Raw genomic sequence first — 18,190 nt, forward strand, 5'->3', positions numbered from 1 at the left:
GGAAAAAATATTACGGGAACTATTAGAGAAGGGCGTGAAATTATAAACGTTCATATTTAATGCTATATTACGAACTAATTATTTTCCTAGCATCTGGATAGTAGCTCAGATAATAATGATTTTCAAACCGAGGAAAAGACCAGAAGATGTCACTTCCTACCGGCCTATAAGTTTATTACCGATAATCTCAAAAGTTTTTAAGGAACTGTACGTAAATAGGATGAATTGTATAATATAAAAAAGAAAGATCATTCCAGAACACCTACTTGGATTTGGAACAAGTGCATAGACTTGTTACCAAAATAAATATGGACTTAAACGCCAAAATACATTGTTCAACTGCATTCCTAGGCATATTTCAGGCCTTTGATAAAGTATGGAATCCAAAATTGTAGGTTAAATTAAAGAAACTTCTTCCTCGTCCGAATTATGAGCTAGTAAAATCTTACCTTACAGATCGTCATTTTAGTGTAACACAAGGCGATGAACATACCGAATTACATGCTATATCTTCAGGAGGTAGTGTACTGGGTCCAGTACTATATATTCTGTAAACAGCTGATCGACCTACAATAAAAATAACCCATGGCAACATACGCAGACAACACGGCAGCCTTAGTCTCTCATGAAGATCCAGCCATAACATCAATTAACCTACAAACACACCTAAATCAAATACAAATGTGGCTGAAAACATGGCGTATAAAAACCAACGAAATCAAATCCAGTCATATAACTTTCATGCTCCGTAAAAGAACGTGTCCACCAGTGTATACTAATAGTCAACTCCCGCAAGCAGAAGATGCTAAATATCTTCGTATGCCGGAACCACTTGGACTTAAACACTACCAAATAGCGTAAATCCTTCATCGGGCGTAAATCCAAGTCATCATTAGATAACAAGATATTATTGTAAAAATCTATACTCAAGCCTATTTCGTCATATGGAATCCAACTATGGGGAACCGCTAGCAAGTCTAATATATCCATAATACAACGGTTCCAAATTAAAATATTGTATGCCATTGGTGATGTTCCGTACTATGTTTCAAATGAAGTGATACAACGCGTTATTCCCCTAGAACCAATAACGCGTGTAATTCAACGTGTTTGTGTGAAGTACTTCGAAAGAGTGCATCGTAATGTAATGGCTAAACAGCTAAATATGCGAAGTGACAGTGATGTACGTAGACTAAAACACGTAAACCAGTACAGTTCTCCTTATTAAGTTTGATTTGTTATGATTTTTGTCCGACTCGATATAGCATGAAGATGTTTTAAAATCAAAAATGTCTATTTCCGTACAATTCACCAAGGATCTATATCGTAGCTGTGAGGATATGTTTACTCAAAACAAATATACTCGAAAAACTTTTCTTGGGAAATCAAGTCTTGTAATAATTATAAATTGTAAAATACTAGCGACCCGCCCCGGCTTCGCACGGGTGCAATGCTGATACTAAATTAAATACACTACAGAAAAAATATGAACGTTGTATATAAAAACATAGCGGCCCGCTCTGACTTTGCACGGGCATAAAATATATATGCCTATGTCACTCAATGAAAACATGATTAAAATCGATCCAGTATTTTTGGTTCATTCATTACTGCCCTTGGCCTGCACGCATTAAATTTGGAGTAAAACAATTCCTCTTCCCCTATACTTACTATGAAGATTTCCTGCTATCTTTGGAATATCTAAATTCATACAATTTTTATTACATTACACATTTTTAAACGCAAATTTTAAATTTGTAATATCTCCGAAAATATTTGTTTAATTTACATGCTGTAAGGAACCATATTGATCTATATTAATTGCACACTGTATTTAAGGTACTTAATTCGATAAGGATTAATGCCGTATTGCTTAAAATAGCTTCGTAAATAAGCCATTTTCTCACGTAAAAAGACCTTTTTATGTGTAGACCTTTTTATGGTGTACAATACTGTAGTACATTAATTTGATCTAACTCGTAGGGTTAGGCAACGTTTTTGCTAATTGCTAAATAAGCTTAAAAAGTAGGTTAATTTACGACATCACGTTAGAAACCTCTAAAATTAGCAGTGTTGCCTTAGTATATTATGCATGTATTATACATATAAACCTTCCTCTTGAATCACTCTATCTATTGAAAAAAACCGCATTAAAATCCGTTGCGTAGTTTTAAAGATTTAAGCGCACATAGGGATATAGGGACAGAAAAGGCGACTTTGTTTTATACTATGTAGTGATTAAATAACTAATATTACAAAATAACGACATATTTTTTATAATATTTAAAGTAAAACTTGCTCTTTTAAATCTAACCAATCTGAACTTAGTGCTATAGCCCTAAGTATGTAATGAATATATATATATATATATATATATATATATATATATATATATATATATATATATATGTATGTATTGTTCCATTGGAAAGGATAATTAAAACGGTTAATTTGAATGATATACAAAGAATAGGGAAAACGCACCAAAAAGTAAAACTTTAAAGAAGAGTACCAAATTACTGCTGTACTGTTATTATGGTAAAATCGAGGAGTTAAAGAGACATCTTAGGAATTTATTAATCATATAAGAAATCACGTAAATATAGTATAATAATCATGAAATACTACCTTGTCTATAAAATTAGTCTCAACTTGTTGGTCTACAAATTGTTTTGTATTATTTTATGTATATTAATAATTGTTTTGTATATTAATGCATTTGAAAAAACCGACGACTGGTTTTGTTATTTTCGCACATATACTGGATACACAACACCTTTAGGAATGAATATATATTATAATAAAATAATAGTGATTATAGTTAAATCACAAACATGCGTACACGTACTCTATGTCAGACACAAAAATGGCGTCATAAACAAACTGAAACAAACAATTACGTTATAAAAATGAGCCAATCAAATGCCGGACAACTCAAATGGGCCAATCAAAAAGGCTCTCCTGAGCCAGCATTGGCTGGACAACAACAAACATATTTTTGTGATAAAAGGAAGTTTCTTTGTCGCTAAAAAATATACAAATTACCAAATACTAAACTTAATAAGTTTAGTTACTTTAGTTACTTTTGTTAAACCAAACCAAATGTTATACCATTTAATATTCATCTATAACAAATGTCGTAATATATTATTCAAGTTTGAGAATTCAAATGAACGATTCGGACTTTCGTTCTAATACTTTTCGTGATCACCGCGTGAGAACGACGATAAAGCAAATATTCATTATTCGCGTGTCGTTACATAAATGGTATTGATTTTGGCGCAAAACGGAATTAAATTACGACAGTATCATAAAACGGCGAGACGCAACAATCGAAAATGGTTCTCGGTTTACACGTTTCTAAATGAACCAGCGCGGCCTGACGTCACACTTAACCGATACCAAAACAATGTAACATTAAACTGATTATATAAGTGCGGCTGAAACGGGCAGCACTTGCGTAAAAAGAAAACAGTACTGGCTTGACCTGATACGAGACGATTTATTGGTGTTAGGCGTCACAATAGATTTAGGAGCTCGAAAAACAACGAAAGAAGCATGTTCTCCGGCAATGACCTTTAATATTATCTATGACAACGTCAGTAAATATAAACTGTCCTAAAAAATAAGTTCGTTTTTGTATCAATCTCCTAGAAAGTCAACAATCTGCCCGTGGGCAATAGATATTATTATATGATTTCAGTTATATAACTATCCTGGCATGTAGAAAAACACTTCAGTAAGTGATCTACTGTACAACTTATAATCTTATATCTTATTATAGATACTATTCTAACTTATTTTAACGTATATACCAACTTATTCCAAAAACTATTCTAACTGATTCTAGAGATTATTAAATCTCACTCTATGTGTCTATTAATCAGTTCGTATGGTAGTTTACGTTTGAGTCTACGCACTCCACTATCATCGCGCACAATTATCTGTTTGGTGAGTGCATTGGGATGCATTAATAGTTTTCCAGAGCACCTCGCCTAACACTCCAAATAACACTCGTTATGGGTTCTATGAGGGTATCGCTCTGAATCTGTTTGTTGGCCACGTAATATGGGGTCTCATGGGATGATGACTCTCAACACTTTATTTTGGAACGCCTGGAAGATATCTATGTTAGATTTTCTAGTAGTATGCCATAGTAATACCGTAGGTCCACAGGTGTCTAAGTATTGACTTATACAACAAAACCTTGTTATATAATGATAATTTAGACGCCCTAACAGCCAGTACATTGGGTTTAGTTTAACCCCAAGCTGTTTGGTAGCCCTATTTCAAATTTTAATGCGAAATCTTGGATAACCTCATAGATCTATTTGATTTCAAGGTAATTACACATTTCTTTGGAAGTTATGCCGCGATAAACATTGGTAATTAGTATTTTGGAATCGATATATTACTATTAGATTACTGTCTTAGTGTAACCCCAAATTTACATCCCATATGTCCCTTATCCCGTTATAATTGACTGACAAGCCAATCTATTTGATTTTAATATAAGATGAGATTATTTTACTACTAACCAATAATAGTTCTATGATTTTGAACTGGATCTGTTAAGCAGTAATACTATTGCGTAGCTTGAATATGCTAAAATAGGTTTTGCATCATTAAATAACTTGAAGCAGTATAAACAAAAGTTTAGGGTAAATAGAGATGGCTCGGTGAATGGAGGTAAAACTAAATGAAACAGTGGTGTTTACATTATATGACCGTTATTTATTGCCAATATAAAAAATGTGGAAAATGCAAAATAGATAAAACGGATGGCAGCGGTGTTACCTGGTGACGAGGCTTGGGTAGTCGATGGTGGCACGTATAAACCAAACGATGGTCGAGTACTGAATGATTGGAAATACCCTTCAATACCCTTTAATGCAACAGTGTCAGTGCACAATATTTCTTTTAATAACCACAATAAACAAGAATACTAAGATTAATATTTACAAATTTAACATACCCTACCAAACACCATTAGATATCTACTTAAATTTTACATTCTCAGATACTATGTCTTACTAATATTGTTCATATTGTCATATATAGATGTGGATATGAATAATTTTTATTCACATTTAAATATAGTATACTAACAGACATTTAACTTCTTCTTAACTTCTGTTACAAATAAAATATTTTAGTTGTTCTTGTTTGTCTATTTTTCTGAATTTCCCTACATTTTCACCATAATATATACTAATAACTAAGTAAAAGCAAAGGAATAGAAAATATTATACATGGCTAGATGTAGATTATGGAAATGCGCATGTTCTGAACCATATATATCATAATTTGTTTATTACCTAGTTTGTTACACGTTGGTCTAGTTCTATTTATTCCAACACCACTCCGTTAGATAATAAGGTATTATTTACAGAAAGTATCCTTGTGTTATTTTAAAATTAGTAAATAGAAGGATTATCCAAATATCCTTTAAGAGTTTGTCTAAAATATCCCTGGATTCCAAAGCTATTGAATATGGTAACTTTTGGCGCAATTTGCGAGTTAAACCTATTTATATGTTAGAATAATTCCTAATAACGTATTCCTAATAGAATTCAAAAATAATACTCTTATAAAAATAAAACCAAATAAACAATTTAAAGAAAAGATACCTTTGAATAAATTATGTCTGATATAGTCTGAAATATTAGTATAGACCAGTTCCCTTCTTCACAAAAAATGTTTGCGTTTTACTGATATAATCACGTCGTGTAGTTCTTGATGTTACACAACATATGTCACAGAATAATCCTTTGACTGACAAGATGACGAAAGATATCAGATATGTCATCTGGCTGACTTATGGTTCATTGTCCTTAATCAATATATCGGCTTTAATTTTTTTTAAATTTAAAATAACATGTATACAAATATAATCAAAGAATAAAATTGGTTAAATAAAATTAAAACGAGATTTAGTTTGGATACAAATGGGCCAAATAATCATATTATCATGATCATATAATTTGAAATAACGTATTATAAATAGTGAATACATCACAAACATTTCAAGAATCTACAGCAGTCGTGATTAAAAATATTTAAATATAAATATTGTGATGTTTTTATCATAAATCTCTTTCTGTCGGCAATAATCTCAACAAGAAAGATTATTTAACGGTTATGCCTCACCTGCTGGTAATCCCAAAAGGTTGGAATTATGACATCAATTTAATTCATATTTTTCCATAACAGCCCTTTAACCCTGTCGGAGATGTTTATATACAAACAAATAACCCTTTTGTGTTTTATATCAAAAGTCTTGCTGCTTTTTGATCACAGTAGTAAGCACTTCATATCTTAATATATTTATGTTGAGTCTTTTTGCTTCAGCTTCATCAGCTTTCAGATGTGTTTCCGGGCTGTAAATATACCCGCCCAATAATCAATATTGAAATTTTTATCTCTGTACATCTCATCTATTCCATTTTGGTTTCACTTGGATTTTTGGGTCTTGAATTCGGATATTTATTTCTTCTAGCTCTCCCGTCGGCATAACTTTTGTTTTGCTCTATGATTCTATATTATCGTAGAGTCATATTCCACGTGTTTAACATTATTTGTATTTTTATAACCTCTATATATATTTTTTATTGCTATTTGACATCTCTTTATTATTTTATCCATTAATATTGTAAACACAGTTGGTCTTAAACTTCCACCTTGTTTTAGTTCTGCTTGGGTTTTTAAAAGTGTTTGATTTCATATTGTGTGCTACGACCGGCATTGATATTTATCCCACATATTTCTAGAATTACCATCGCAATTATATTACTTATATATTTCTGTTCTAATATAACTATAAGTCTTTTCTTCTTACTTTGGAAATACATATTTAAAACAAAATAAATGTTTGCTTCTGATATAGAAGTGGTAGAAAACCCGAAGCGAACAAAACCATCATGATAGATTGATCGGTTAGTTTGAATAAAAATTGATATAAACCTCCTTATATAAACGCTTTTTCTAACTAGATTTAATACAATGACAAACGATGTAAACAGAGCTTTTCATCAACCGATGACAGGCGAAAAATACGGAAATACCTGCATAATTCCACCTTTCACAACCGCCTACGTAAATTCGGACAAAAAAAAACATTCGGTTTCTTAATAGCAAATATTTTCTTTGATATTTCAATATAGATATGGTAATAAATCGTGAGCTTGGTTGCTTGGAGAAAAACGATTTTAAATTCATATTGTCAAACATCTGTCCAACAACCAATTTCAGGTGTCACTGAATGTTACGGTTTCAATTGTTTTCCTTCGACCAGAAATATGACACGCAGGTACCAAACATAGTTATAGACAAGACAAGCAGAGAATAAGACAGTGATAAATTGGTATACAAATTGTAAAATGTGTTAACGCATGAATAGTAAAACAAAAACTAATTTTCAACACAATCCAACATATTTATAATAAAAAAAATATATTTTAGCACATATATGTTTAAGAAAAAATGCTTTAAAAAACTGCAACTACAGTAAGTAGTCGCCAGTGATTGATTTTTTATTTCAAAATAATAAGGAAGGCAGGTAAGTAACAAAAACAGGAACAATATGAACAAGACAGTGATGAATTAATTAATAAATTGTGAAATACATAACAGTAAAGAAATTAATCAAAACAACTGAATATCAAGTTGATTGATATTGTGCTTAAAAATTATTGTAAATAAAAAGTAACATTCTATTTTAACACCAGGATATATTTCTGTTCTCAACAATAATTACAAATAATTAAAGCATCAACTATAAACACTAGTTATAACAAATATCTTAAATAGAGTTTTTATTTATATATTATATTGTGCTTTGCGCTTCTTAAATTATTATTATCAATATTGAAAAACAATAATTTTTTTATAACATGTTTATTAGATACGCTTAGTACAATATTAATTTACAATTAATTTATTACTACTTTTCCTATGTATTTGGATTAATTAACAAGCAAGTCGAGTGCGAGAAAATACATCAATATGTATTCCTCAACTATAAAATTATCATAACTTATAGCTATAGTTTAGACTAAAGGTATACACTTTATATAAGTTTATATAAGGTATGGTTTAGTTCGCTTCAATCTCCTGACATGCTGCGCGCTGTCCAGCAGTTGTATAGCTTCCACGTTAGCACGATTTAGTTCTTCTTTCGCGTTTCAAGGCGAAATCTTCGATAGCTTCGCAAATCCATTTGATTTCCAGGTCATCGTGCAGTTCTTCGTTGGTTACCAATAATCAATCGAGGAACCTTATTTTGACAGCGTTGGATGACTAGATACTGACTGGTTGACATAGGTGCAAATTGCTTTTTGCAAAAAAAGCTTTTTAATCTTATATATAAAAATGAATCGCAAAATATGTTCCTAAGCGCATAACTCAACAACGCCTGGACCAATTTGGCCAAATCTTTTTTTAAAATGTTCGTTGAAGTTCAGGGATGGTTTTTACGGCGAGAAAAATTAGAATTATTGCTGGAAAAACCCTAAAAATAGCCCTTTTTGTTTGAATTTGTTTCATGTATCAGTTGACAATTCATCTGTCATCTGTCAAAAGTCATCTGTAACAGACAACTTTTTTTTTTTAAATTTGATATGACTTGAACTCAAATCCTTTTAATCCGTACGAATTGTTTTATTTATTTAAAATTTTTTATTTGTTTAAAATTTAATTCAAATTTTAAATAAATAAAACAATTCGTACGGCTTAAAAGGATTTGAGTTCAAGTCATATCAAATTTAAAAAAAAAAGTTGTCTGTTACAGATGACTTTTGACAGATGACAGATGAATTGTCAAGTGATACACGAAACAAATTCGTATATCGTGTTTTGTGCAGAGTGTTTAGTTAGTTAGTGTTTGTTTAGTTCGTGATTAGTGAAAAAATAATTTATATTTGATATGCCTCCTATAAGACGAAGCAATTTAGGTAGAAGAACCAGAAATGCTATAAACCAAGCTAATTACCGATCTAATCGTACTGCACAAGAACGTGACGACGGAAATGAACGTGAAAGAATTCGGATATCACAAACGCGTGAAGCGCGAGCGCGACATTCAACTAATAATCGCGCAAGTTTGAATCCAGCTGCTTTCAGTTACGATGTGTCAATTGACTACAGTAACTACCAATGTGTTGTTATTGGTTCTATGAACTTGGTTTGCTCACACTGTAAGGCATTAAAATACAAAAACGAAGCCAATGGATTGTGTTGCGCAAATGGTAAAGTGAAATTGATACAATTGGATCCACCACCAGAACCATTGTACTCATTGGTTTCAGGAATAGGAACAGATTCTATACACTTTTTGACACATATTCAACAATATAACAATTGCTTTCAAATGACTTCATTTGGGGCAACAAATGCAGTTCGGGAAAATTTTATGCCAACTTTCAAGGTATGTATTATAGCAGTTACTCATAATTATTTTAGCGAACAAAATTTTCTGTCACCAAAGTTAAGATGTGTTACTAATCTTCAATTTCTTAATAATTACGAAATATATCACTTAGTCATCATATTATATGGTGATTCAGTTTCAGTGACACTTTTATTATATTTTATATTTGATAGATATTAGTTAAAACTAAATATATACTTTTTAAGATCAAATATTATTTAAGTTTGATCATTGACAATCCATTAATTTATACCGCACCATAATATTTTTTTTATTTACAGATACAAGGGCAAATATATCACAGAGCAGGTTCACTGTTACCAGTGTCAGATAGCGACAACAAATTCCTGCAAATTTATTTTATGGGCAATTCACCACAAGAAATTGATCTGCGTTGTGCACATAACAATTTAGTAAAAAGGTCTATTGTAGAACAATTACAAACTTTATTTCATCAACACAATCAATTGATTATATTGTTTAAAACTGCCCTGGATCTGATGCCATCCGATAATCACAAAATTGTAATCAGAGCTGATAAAACACCTGCAGGTCAACATACAAGACGTTTTAATGCACCAACTATTGATGAACTTGCTATCGTTGTAGTTGGAGAAAACTTGGAATCCCGTGATATTGTTTTACATCGTCGGAATTTTCAATTACAACCTATAAAGGAAACACACCGCTCATATGATGCACTGCAATATCCCATTATATTTTGGCAAGGTGAAGATGGCTACGATTTATCAATAAAAATGATAAATCCCATTACAGGTAACTAAAATATTAGTTTAGCTATGGCGATAATATCTCAGTCACTATATTATGTATTTTAATTTTATATTTGAATGTTATTAAAACAAAATCTGTTTACAGGTTCTGAAACCAACAAAAAAGTCAGTTCAATGAACTATTATTCATACCGCCTAATGATTCGGGAAAATGCAGATAATCACATATTGAAATGTCGGCGATTATATCACAAATATGTTGATGACATGTATGTTAAAATTGAAACGGAGAGATTAACATTCATCAGGTTGAATCAAACCAAACTCCGATCTGAAGAGTATATTCACCTTCGAGATGCGATTAATACTGATGGAAATGCACAGAATGTCGGTCGGATGACTATTCTTCCAGCAACATACATCGGAAGCCCTCGGCATATGCACGAATATGCTCAAGATGCCATGTCGTATGTTCGTCATTATGGTACAGCAGATTTGTTCATCACATTTACATGCAATCCGCAATGGATAGAAATTAAGCAGGAGTTATTACCTGGGAAATCATCCATTGATCGTCATGATATTACAGCCAGAGTCTTTAGACAAAAGTTGAAATCTTTAATGAATTTCATCGTAAAACATAATGTGTTTGGTGAGACACGCTGCTGGATGTATTCTGTGGAGTGGCAGAAACGAGGATTGCTACATGCACACATTTTGATTTGGTTGGTTGAAAAGATAAGGCCAAATGAAGTTGATGCAGTGATATCAGCTGAAATCCCTAATGTACAAGTAGATCCTGGATTGCATGAGGTAGTTATCAAAAACATGATACATGGTCCCTGTGGAACTCTTAATCAAAATTCACCGTGTATGATGGATGGTAAATGTTCAAAACGATATCCACGGACATTAATATCGGAAACAATTACTGGTAATGACGGTTATCCATTGTATCGTCGCAGATCGACAGCAGACAATGGAAAATCAACAATTGTCAAATTAAATTAACAAGATATTGAAATAGATAATCGTTGGATTGTTCCATATTCACCCATTTTATCAAAGACATTCAAAGCACACATCAACGTTGAATCTTGCCATTCAGTGAAATCGATTAAATACATTTGCAAATATGTAAGCAAAGGGAGTGATATGGCTGTGATTGAAATTGGTGCAGAGAATTCTAATGATGAAGTTACCCAATACCAAATGGGCCGCTATGTCAGTAGTAATGAAGCAGTTTGGCGAATATTTTCTTTTCCTATTCATGAGAGACACCCTTCTGTTGTTCACTTAGCTGTGCATTTAGAAAATGGACAAAGAGTGTATTTTATAGCACAGAACGCAGTACAAAGAGCTGCTCAGCCACCATCTACTACATTAACCAGTTTTTTTGAGAGATGCCAAAACGATGATTTCGCACAAACATTGCTATATTCTGAAATGCCAAAATATTATACCTGGAATCAATCCTCAAGGAGATTTATACGACGGAAACAAGGAAAACCAGTTCCAGGATATACAGATGTATATTCCACCGATGCGATTGGCCGGATTTATTCAGTACATCCAAGCAATGATGAATGTTTTTATTTACGACTGCTATTAGTCAATGTACGTGGCCCAACATCATTCCAACAGTTACGAACTGTTGATGGTGAATTGTGTGGATCCTACAGAGAAGCCTGTCAACGTTTGCAATTGCTTGAAAATGACGCTCATTGGGATCAAACTCTCAATGATGCTGTAATATCATCACACACTCATCAAATACGAACATTGTTTTCTATAATCATATCTACATGCTTCCCATCAAACCCAATTGATTTGTGGATGAAGTACAAAGATTATATGTGTGATGATATTTTGTATCAAATACGGAATAGAATGGGAAATCCAAATATACAAATCAGTGAAAAAATTTACAATGAAGCATTGATTTCAATTGAGGACATGTGCTTGATAATGTCAAACAAACTATTAATTCAATTAGGCCTGACCGCGCCCAATCGTCCAATGCATGACGCTTTTAACCAAGAGTTGCATCGAGAAAGACTGTATGATCTCAACGCTTTGAAAGAATAAATTCAAACAAATCTTCCACTGTTAAATGAACAACAGAAGTATGTATTTGAAACTCTTATGAAAGTAACAAATGATGAAACTGGAGGGATTTATTTCTTAGATGCACCTGGTGGTACAGGAAAAACTTTTTTTATTTCATTAATATTAGCAACAATTCGCTCACAAAATAAAATTGCACTTGCACTCGCTTCGTCGGGAATCGCAGCAACTTTGCTTGAAGGTGGTCGAACAGCCCATTCAGCACTAAAATTGCCATTAAATATGCAAAGCAATGAAACTCCAACCTGCAACGTTTCGAAGAACTCTGCAATGGCAAAGGTTTTGCAGCAATGTAAATTGATTGTTTGGGATGAATGCACGATGGCACATAAAAAATCTTTGGAGGCTTTAGACAGAACCTTATAAGATCTACGTAGCAATAATAACCGATTTGGTGGTGCAATGATTTTATTAGCAGGAGATTTTCGTCAAACATTGCCAGTGATTCCACGATCAACGCCAGCTGATGAACTCAATGCATGTCTAAAGTCCTCCAATTTGTGGAAACATGTTAAAGTACTTCATTTAAGCAAAAATATGCGTGTCGAGTTGCAAAATGACCAATCTGGAAACATATTCTCTAAACAACTCATTGACATTGGTAATGGCAAATTTCCTATAGACATGTTGACGGCTTGCTTTTGCTATGACTATAAACAAGTCCCAGGGGCGATCATTAAGTGTTTGTGGTATTAATCTAGAAAACCCATGTTTCTCACATGGTCAATTGTATGTTGCCTGTTCCCGTGTTGGAAAACCATCAGATTTGTTTATCTATGCGCCAGGTAATCAAACAAAAAACATCGTATACCACAAAGCAATATAATGATAATAATAATAATAATTATGATTCACATGATTAACAATAAAGCGATTACTTACTTTTCAATCCTTATATATGTTTTATTTAATTATTTTTTATTCACAACGCCCTATCACCAGGGTGATGGTTCTGTTCAGGAGAATTTTTTAAAATACATAGGCACAAAAACTGCCACATTACAAATCTTTTTGACAGGACGAAGTCTGTCGGGTCAGCTAGTTGTCTTATAAATCAACCTCTTTGATTTTAGAACAAGTTGAGAGTCTCTTCCGACTAACCAGTATAGTTGTTTTATTTTGGTTCAAACAGGCAAGTGACAATATAAATAATTGGACACAAGCTTGGCTTTAGCTATAAACAGACCGTACAAGCACCAATAACATTAAATAACTATCATTCCATATAGCAACAACGCTAAATCTCGGAATGAATCTCGATGAAAAACTTCGCTGGAATTGAAATATAGGAAAATGTACTGGCTAATTGGAAGAAAATCACAATTATCAGTACATAATAAAATGCTATTATATTAGCAAATATTGAAACCTATATGGACATACGGAGTTCAATTATGGGGATATTCTGCAAAGAGTGACCTTAATAAAATACAAATTTTTCAGAACAAAGTCTTGAGAGGTATTGTGGGTGCACCCAAATACTATAGAACTGATTATCTACATCGAGACCTTCAGGTACCCACAGTCAGTATTGAAATATTGCGACTTATGGATACCACCATAACAGGACACAGACTCAAAGAATCAAACCATCTGATCTTGTGTAGTATTATGTAGTGAGTTGCATATATTAAAAAATTCAGCAGTGACATATATAAAAATTATTTCACCAGAGACTGAGTTAGGGCCGATGGGTTCTCCTAGTTATAGATCTAGATTTAAGTTAGCATAAAGACAAATTGTAGGTTAGACGGAAACGACTAGTAACAATATATTACTTAAATAATAAAAAAAAACTTGGCCCAAATGTGTTTTGTTTTTTGTCTAAAATGATGTTAAACAATAAATGTTAATAAAATGAATATTATCATTGTGAAAACAACGTGGTACGTACTCAGAATAACAAGTCCTGATCGACTATACTCGAATTGGTAGAAGGGAAAATATATTAATAAAAATTAGTCTAATCAAAATTAGAAGAAAAATATACACAGGGAATAACAAAATAACCAAATAAAGAAAATAACATTGGTAGCAAAAGAGATAGTATATATAAAGTTTTGAAATCATTCGATCAAGAATCTCAAATTAGTGAATAACGTAGTGATTCAAAAGAAAAATGCAAGATAGAAACACAGCAACACTTTCCAACAACTAAACGTAGACAAATAGGTTTTGCCAAAAGTGTAATATATTACCTCATCATTTTTCTCACTTTGAGGAATAAATATCAGTGAGGATTATTACTGAAAACTTACAAGAGGTGGAATTAGGCCTACAGGAGACATCACCATAAAATAAAAAAAATTCGCCTGGAACTCTACCTCATAGGCGCTATGGAGATGAATATAATAAGGACCTATACAACTCAACAAACTGCTGCATTTTTAGGGTAGTTATCACCTTTTATAAAAAAATTTATTAGTCTAATTGTATATTTCTTGAATTATTTGCTTATTTTGTTCAATTTATTGCAATACAAATTGTTATATGATATAATATTTCAATTTTTCTGCGCCATTTATCTGCCTCGTTATATAATAGTTATAGTTATATAAACCGAAATAAATACTAATTACTAACTACATCTTACATTATACTATCCTAAAAATTAATGACATTTCGTTTAAACATCTAGCTTTTATTAAAACTTTGAAACATTTGCAAAATCAGAAAGAAAAAAGAGAAAGATAAAAGGAGAAAAAGAAAGAGAGCCATAAAGTTTAATGACAAATAAACAAAAAAAAAATATATATATTTTTCCTTCGTATCTTTATTATAACCTTCAAACAAATTCGGTTTTCATACCACTAAACATTAATATATTCTTATTCCATAGCAATCTGTAAAATTAGTGTTAGAAAATTATATCATTTTATAATAATTGACAGTTAATACACGTATTTTCACATTGTCTGCTGCTAATTTTGTTTAAACTAAATAATAAATAAATAATTACCTCAACAAACTTTTGTAAATGTAAAATTCATATAAAAATTACTTCAAAACCACAACAGTCGTAGTAACAACACGTAGCTTTATGGATGAGCAGTTATGGACGCACGACCGCCAATGTCCTATTACTGTCGTTTCTCGATAGTTTATAAATGGCAACGTCGCAAAATTATGCGGAAATTGCCGAACTTTACCGAATACCGGCTAGGATCATCCTGAATTAGCCACCACTGAAGAAAGCCATAAAAATCACTGGTACCAATCAAGTAATCGCTCCGTTCCTCGTAATATTTTAATGACTCTCATCGCTCATCATCGCTCCAGTTCCTAGATATCGACTCAAGCTACGACCTTGCTTTTAGTACGAGATATTTCTCGAAACGGAAGCATTGCCGTTTCGCCAAACAATTACGGGAGTTTATACATTGACATTCCACCGATAACAACATGGTTTTTGTCGGCGTCTTGTAAAAGTGGAACACGTACCGAAGAATATAAATCTATAGGTAGTAAATGTCAGGGCTGCCGCTATCAAAATCATGCCGCTATTTTGATAGTGGGACGTTCGTTTTTACGAATCGTAATGCGGGAAAGTATCCCGTTCGAGCTACTATAGCAAAGATGCGTTTTACTAAAAATTTACGTAGGCCATAGTAAGAGATAATTGTATCTCGTCGAACCGTTTGAAGAAATGCGACTTGCTATGCATATAGATGTGTTTATTTTACCGACTAGAAAATCGTTTCTGAACGATTCCAAACTGTCTAGTTGTGAGACAGTCTTCGAATCCAAATAGAACTCTATATTATCATTTTTCGTTTTGTTACCTGTGATCTCTAAACTTTTCGAAAAACTATACATTAAGAAACTCAAAAACTTAAACGATAAAACATATTGCTCCGATACATTTCTCGATATTTCTCAGGCCTTCGACAAGGTGTGACACACTGGACTGCATGTTAAATTGAAAAAGCTCTTGCACCATATGCACTTTCAACTGCTGAAATCATTCCTCATTGGACAGACACTTTATTGTCAAACAGGGTGACGAATACACCGACTACTGATCTACACCCAATATATTCGGGTGTTCCGCAAGGCAGTGTTCTTGGCCCACTGTTATATCTGTTGTATACAGCTGACTTACCGATCTCAAGAAACACTACTGTTGCAACATGTGCTGACGATACAGCGCTTTTATGATCACACTAGTATCTAATATCAAAATGTGGTCTATTAAAACAAATGAGACAAAATCTACCCATGTGACATTCACTCTTTGTAGAAGAACTTGTCCCTCAGTAAAATTGAATAATCATGAACTTCCGGAAGCAGACAACGTTATATATCTGGGAATGTATTTCGATCGACGTTTGACATGGAAAAAGCATATAGTGATAAAACGCAAACAGCTTGGGCTTAAACTAAAACAAATGTATTGGCTGATAGGGCGTAAATCTAAATTATAATTAGATAATAAGGGTTTGTTGTATAAATCAATACTTAGGTCCATCTGGACCTATGGTATCGAACTGTGGGCTACTACTAGCAAATCTAACATAGATATCATCCAGAGGTTCCATAATAAAGTGTTGCGAGTCATCGTCGATGCCCCATATTACGTGTCCAACAAACTGATTCAGTGCGATATCCCCTTAGAACCCATAACGAGTGTGATTCGAAGTTGTACAGCACATCACTTAGTGAAGTGATCTTCTACATGTCAGAATGGTTATATTATATAACGGTAGATTGTTGCCGTTCTAAGAGATTAATAAAAAGTATATATTATGGTTTAAGATTTTATTATTCAGTATTCAGGTAGACAGGTTATAAAGTATTCAGGTTGACATTGGATTGGTAATCGTTCCATAGTTACTCGAAGCGTTTCTTGTGTAGTCAATTGGACTTTGGGAGAAACTATTTTTTTTGAAGTTGTAAGATCACAAAAAGTGGATTGAGGATGCCTAACGACTCCTAGCTATAAACTATCCGAAGTAAGAAACATTTGCTGTTTGAGAAACACCCCTAGTTCGTGGATTCCCAGCACATGCATGACTGTTTATGATGCAAGGCCACCAAAAGACTGAAGTTGCTGTAAATTAACATAGTTTGCTGAAATTTGGATAGAAGCTTGCAGTTCGGGGTGAACGGCTACCAATGGCTGATCTCAATAGGTCAGTTTCTTAGCCATGGAAACCATTTAAAGTCGCCAAAATTTGGAAAAAAAATCCGTAGTGCCATTTCGGAGATTTTTAAAGGCAAACTGGTTCATAGGAAATGTTCATAACAATTATTTGCTGTAAGAACGGATAGATAACACGTTTATCCACGTGGCCGTTTCTTCAGGAGGGAACTGTTATATAATGCTGATTATGATAAATGGTAAACGTATGACCCAATTCGTCGGTCTGTTTTCTAATGGATAAGAACCTTCAGTGTCGTTTTTATCGGCGTTTAATAACTGCCCGCTTCTTTCAGTAAAATGAGACAGTTTTTAAATAAAGCAATAGCTTTTTTTTTAGTTTAAGACCCTTTCACATTTTACAATTAATATATTTCTATTTTACCAAGACATTTATTTCGAGAATGAGAAGTGATGTCATAGTAACGCATAAAAACAAACACTCGAATATACTCATTCATACGACTTTGTTTGGGTTCTTCGTTAGCTTATAATTATTACAAAATTCTGTTCACATTTAATGATCTTCTGCGCTGCAATATTTGTACCTAAATTTTAATGGTATCCTAGAAGTAAAAGGTATCGTAGAAGCACTCAAATATATTAAGACCTTCAAGTAGTGACTATTACTACTGCTATTTATGAATTCAAAAGAATAGCAAAGAGACATGAGATGAGACTCAACTTTCATGTTAATATCGAAATATTACCACTCTTAATAACTCGGGCATGACACATACTGAAAAGAGCTAGTAGTACACT

At 32.8% G+C, this 18,190-nt stretch overlaps 2 protein-coding genes across 3 annotated transcripts in view; one reads left to right on the plus strand and one right to left on the minus strand.

Moving 5' to 3' along the window:
* Window positions 1-18,190, minus strand: part of Shrm (Shroom) — a 536,569-nt gene that overhangs the window by 478,408 nt on the left and 39,971 nt on the right. The gene's annotated exons all lie outside the window — the stretch shown is intronic.
* Window positions 9,670-11,266, plus strand: LOC143198244 (uncharacterized). Of its 2 annotated transcripts, XM_076407375.1 has the most exons (3): window positions 9,670-9,979; window positions 10,037-10,204; window positions 10,307-11,266. In XM_076407375.1, the coding sequence occupies exons 1-3, from the start codon at window positions 9,790-9,792 to the stop codon at window positions 11,170-11,172; spliced, it is 1,224 nt and encodes a 407-aa protein (XP_076263490.1). In that variant the 5' UTR covers window positions 9,670-9,789; the 3' UTR covers window positions 11,173-11,266. The 2 variants fall into 2 exon arrangements, with proteins under 2 accessions (XP_076263490.1, XP_076263489.1); XM_076407374.1 differs by having other exon boundaries at window positions 9,670-10,204.

Source organism: Rhynchophorus ferrugineus, unplaced genomic scaffold (genome assembly GCF_030347505.1).
Source record: "Rhynchophorus ferrugineus isolate W39M unplaced genomic scaffold, kcgeb_rfMv2 rfM6, whole genome shotgun sequence".
NCBI classification, from domain to species: domain Eukaryota; kingdom Metazoa; phylum Arthropoda; class Insecta; order Coleoptera; family Curculionidae; genus Rhynchophorus; species Rhynchophorus ferrugineus.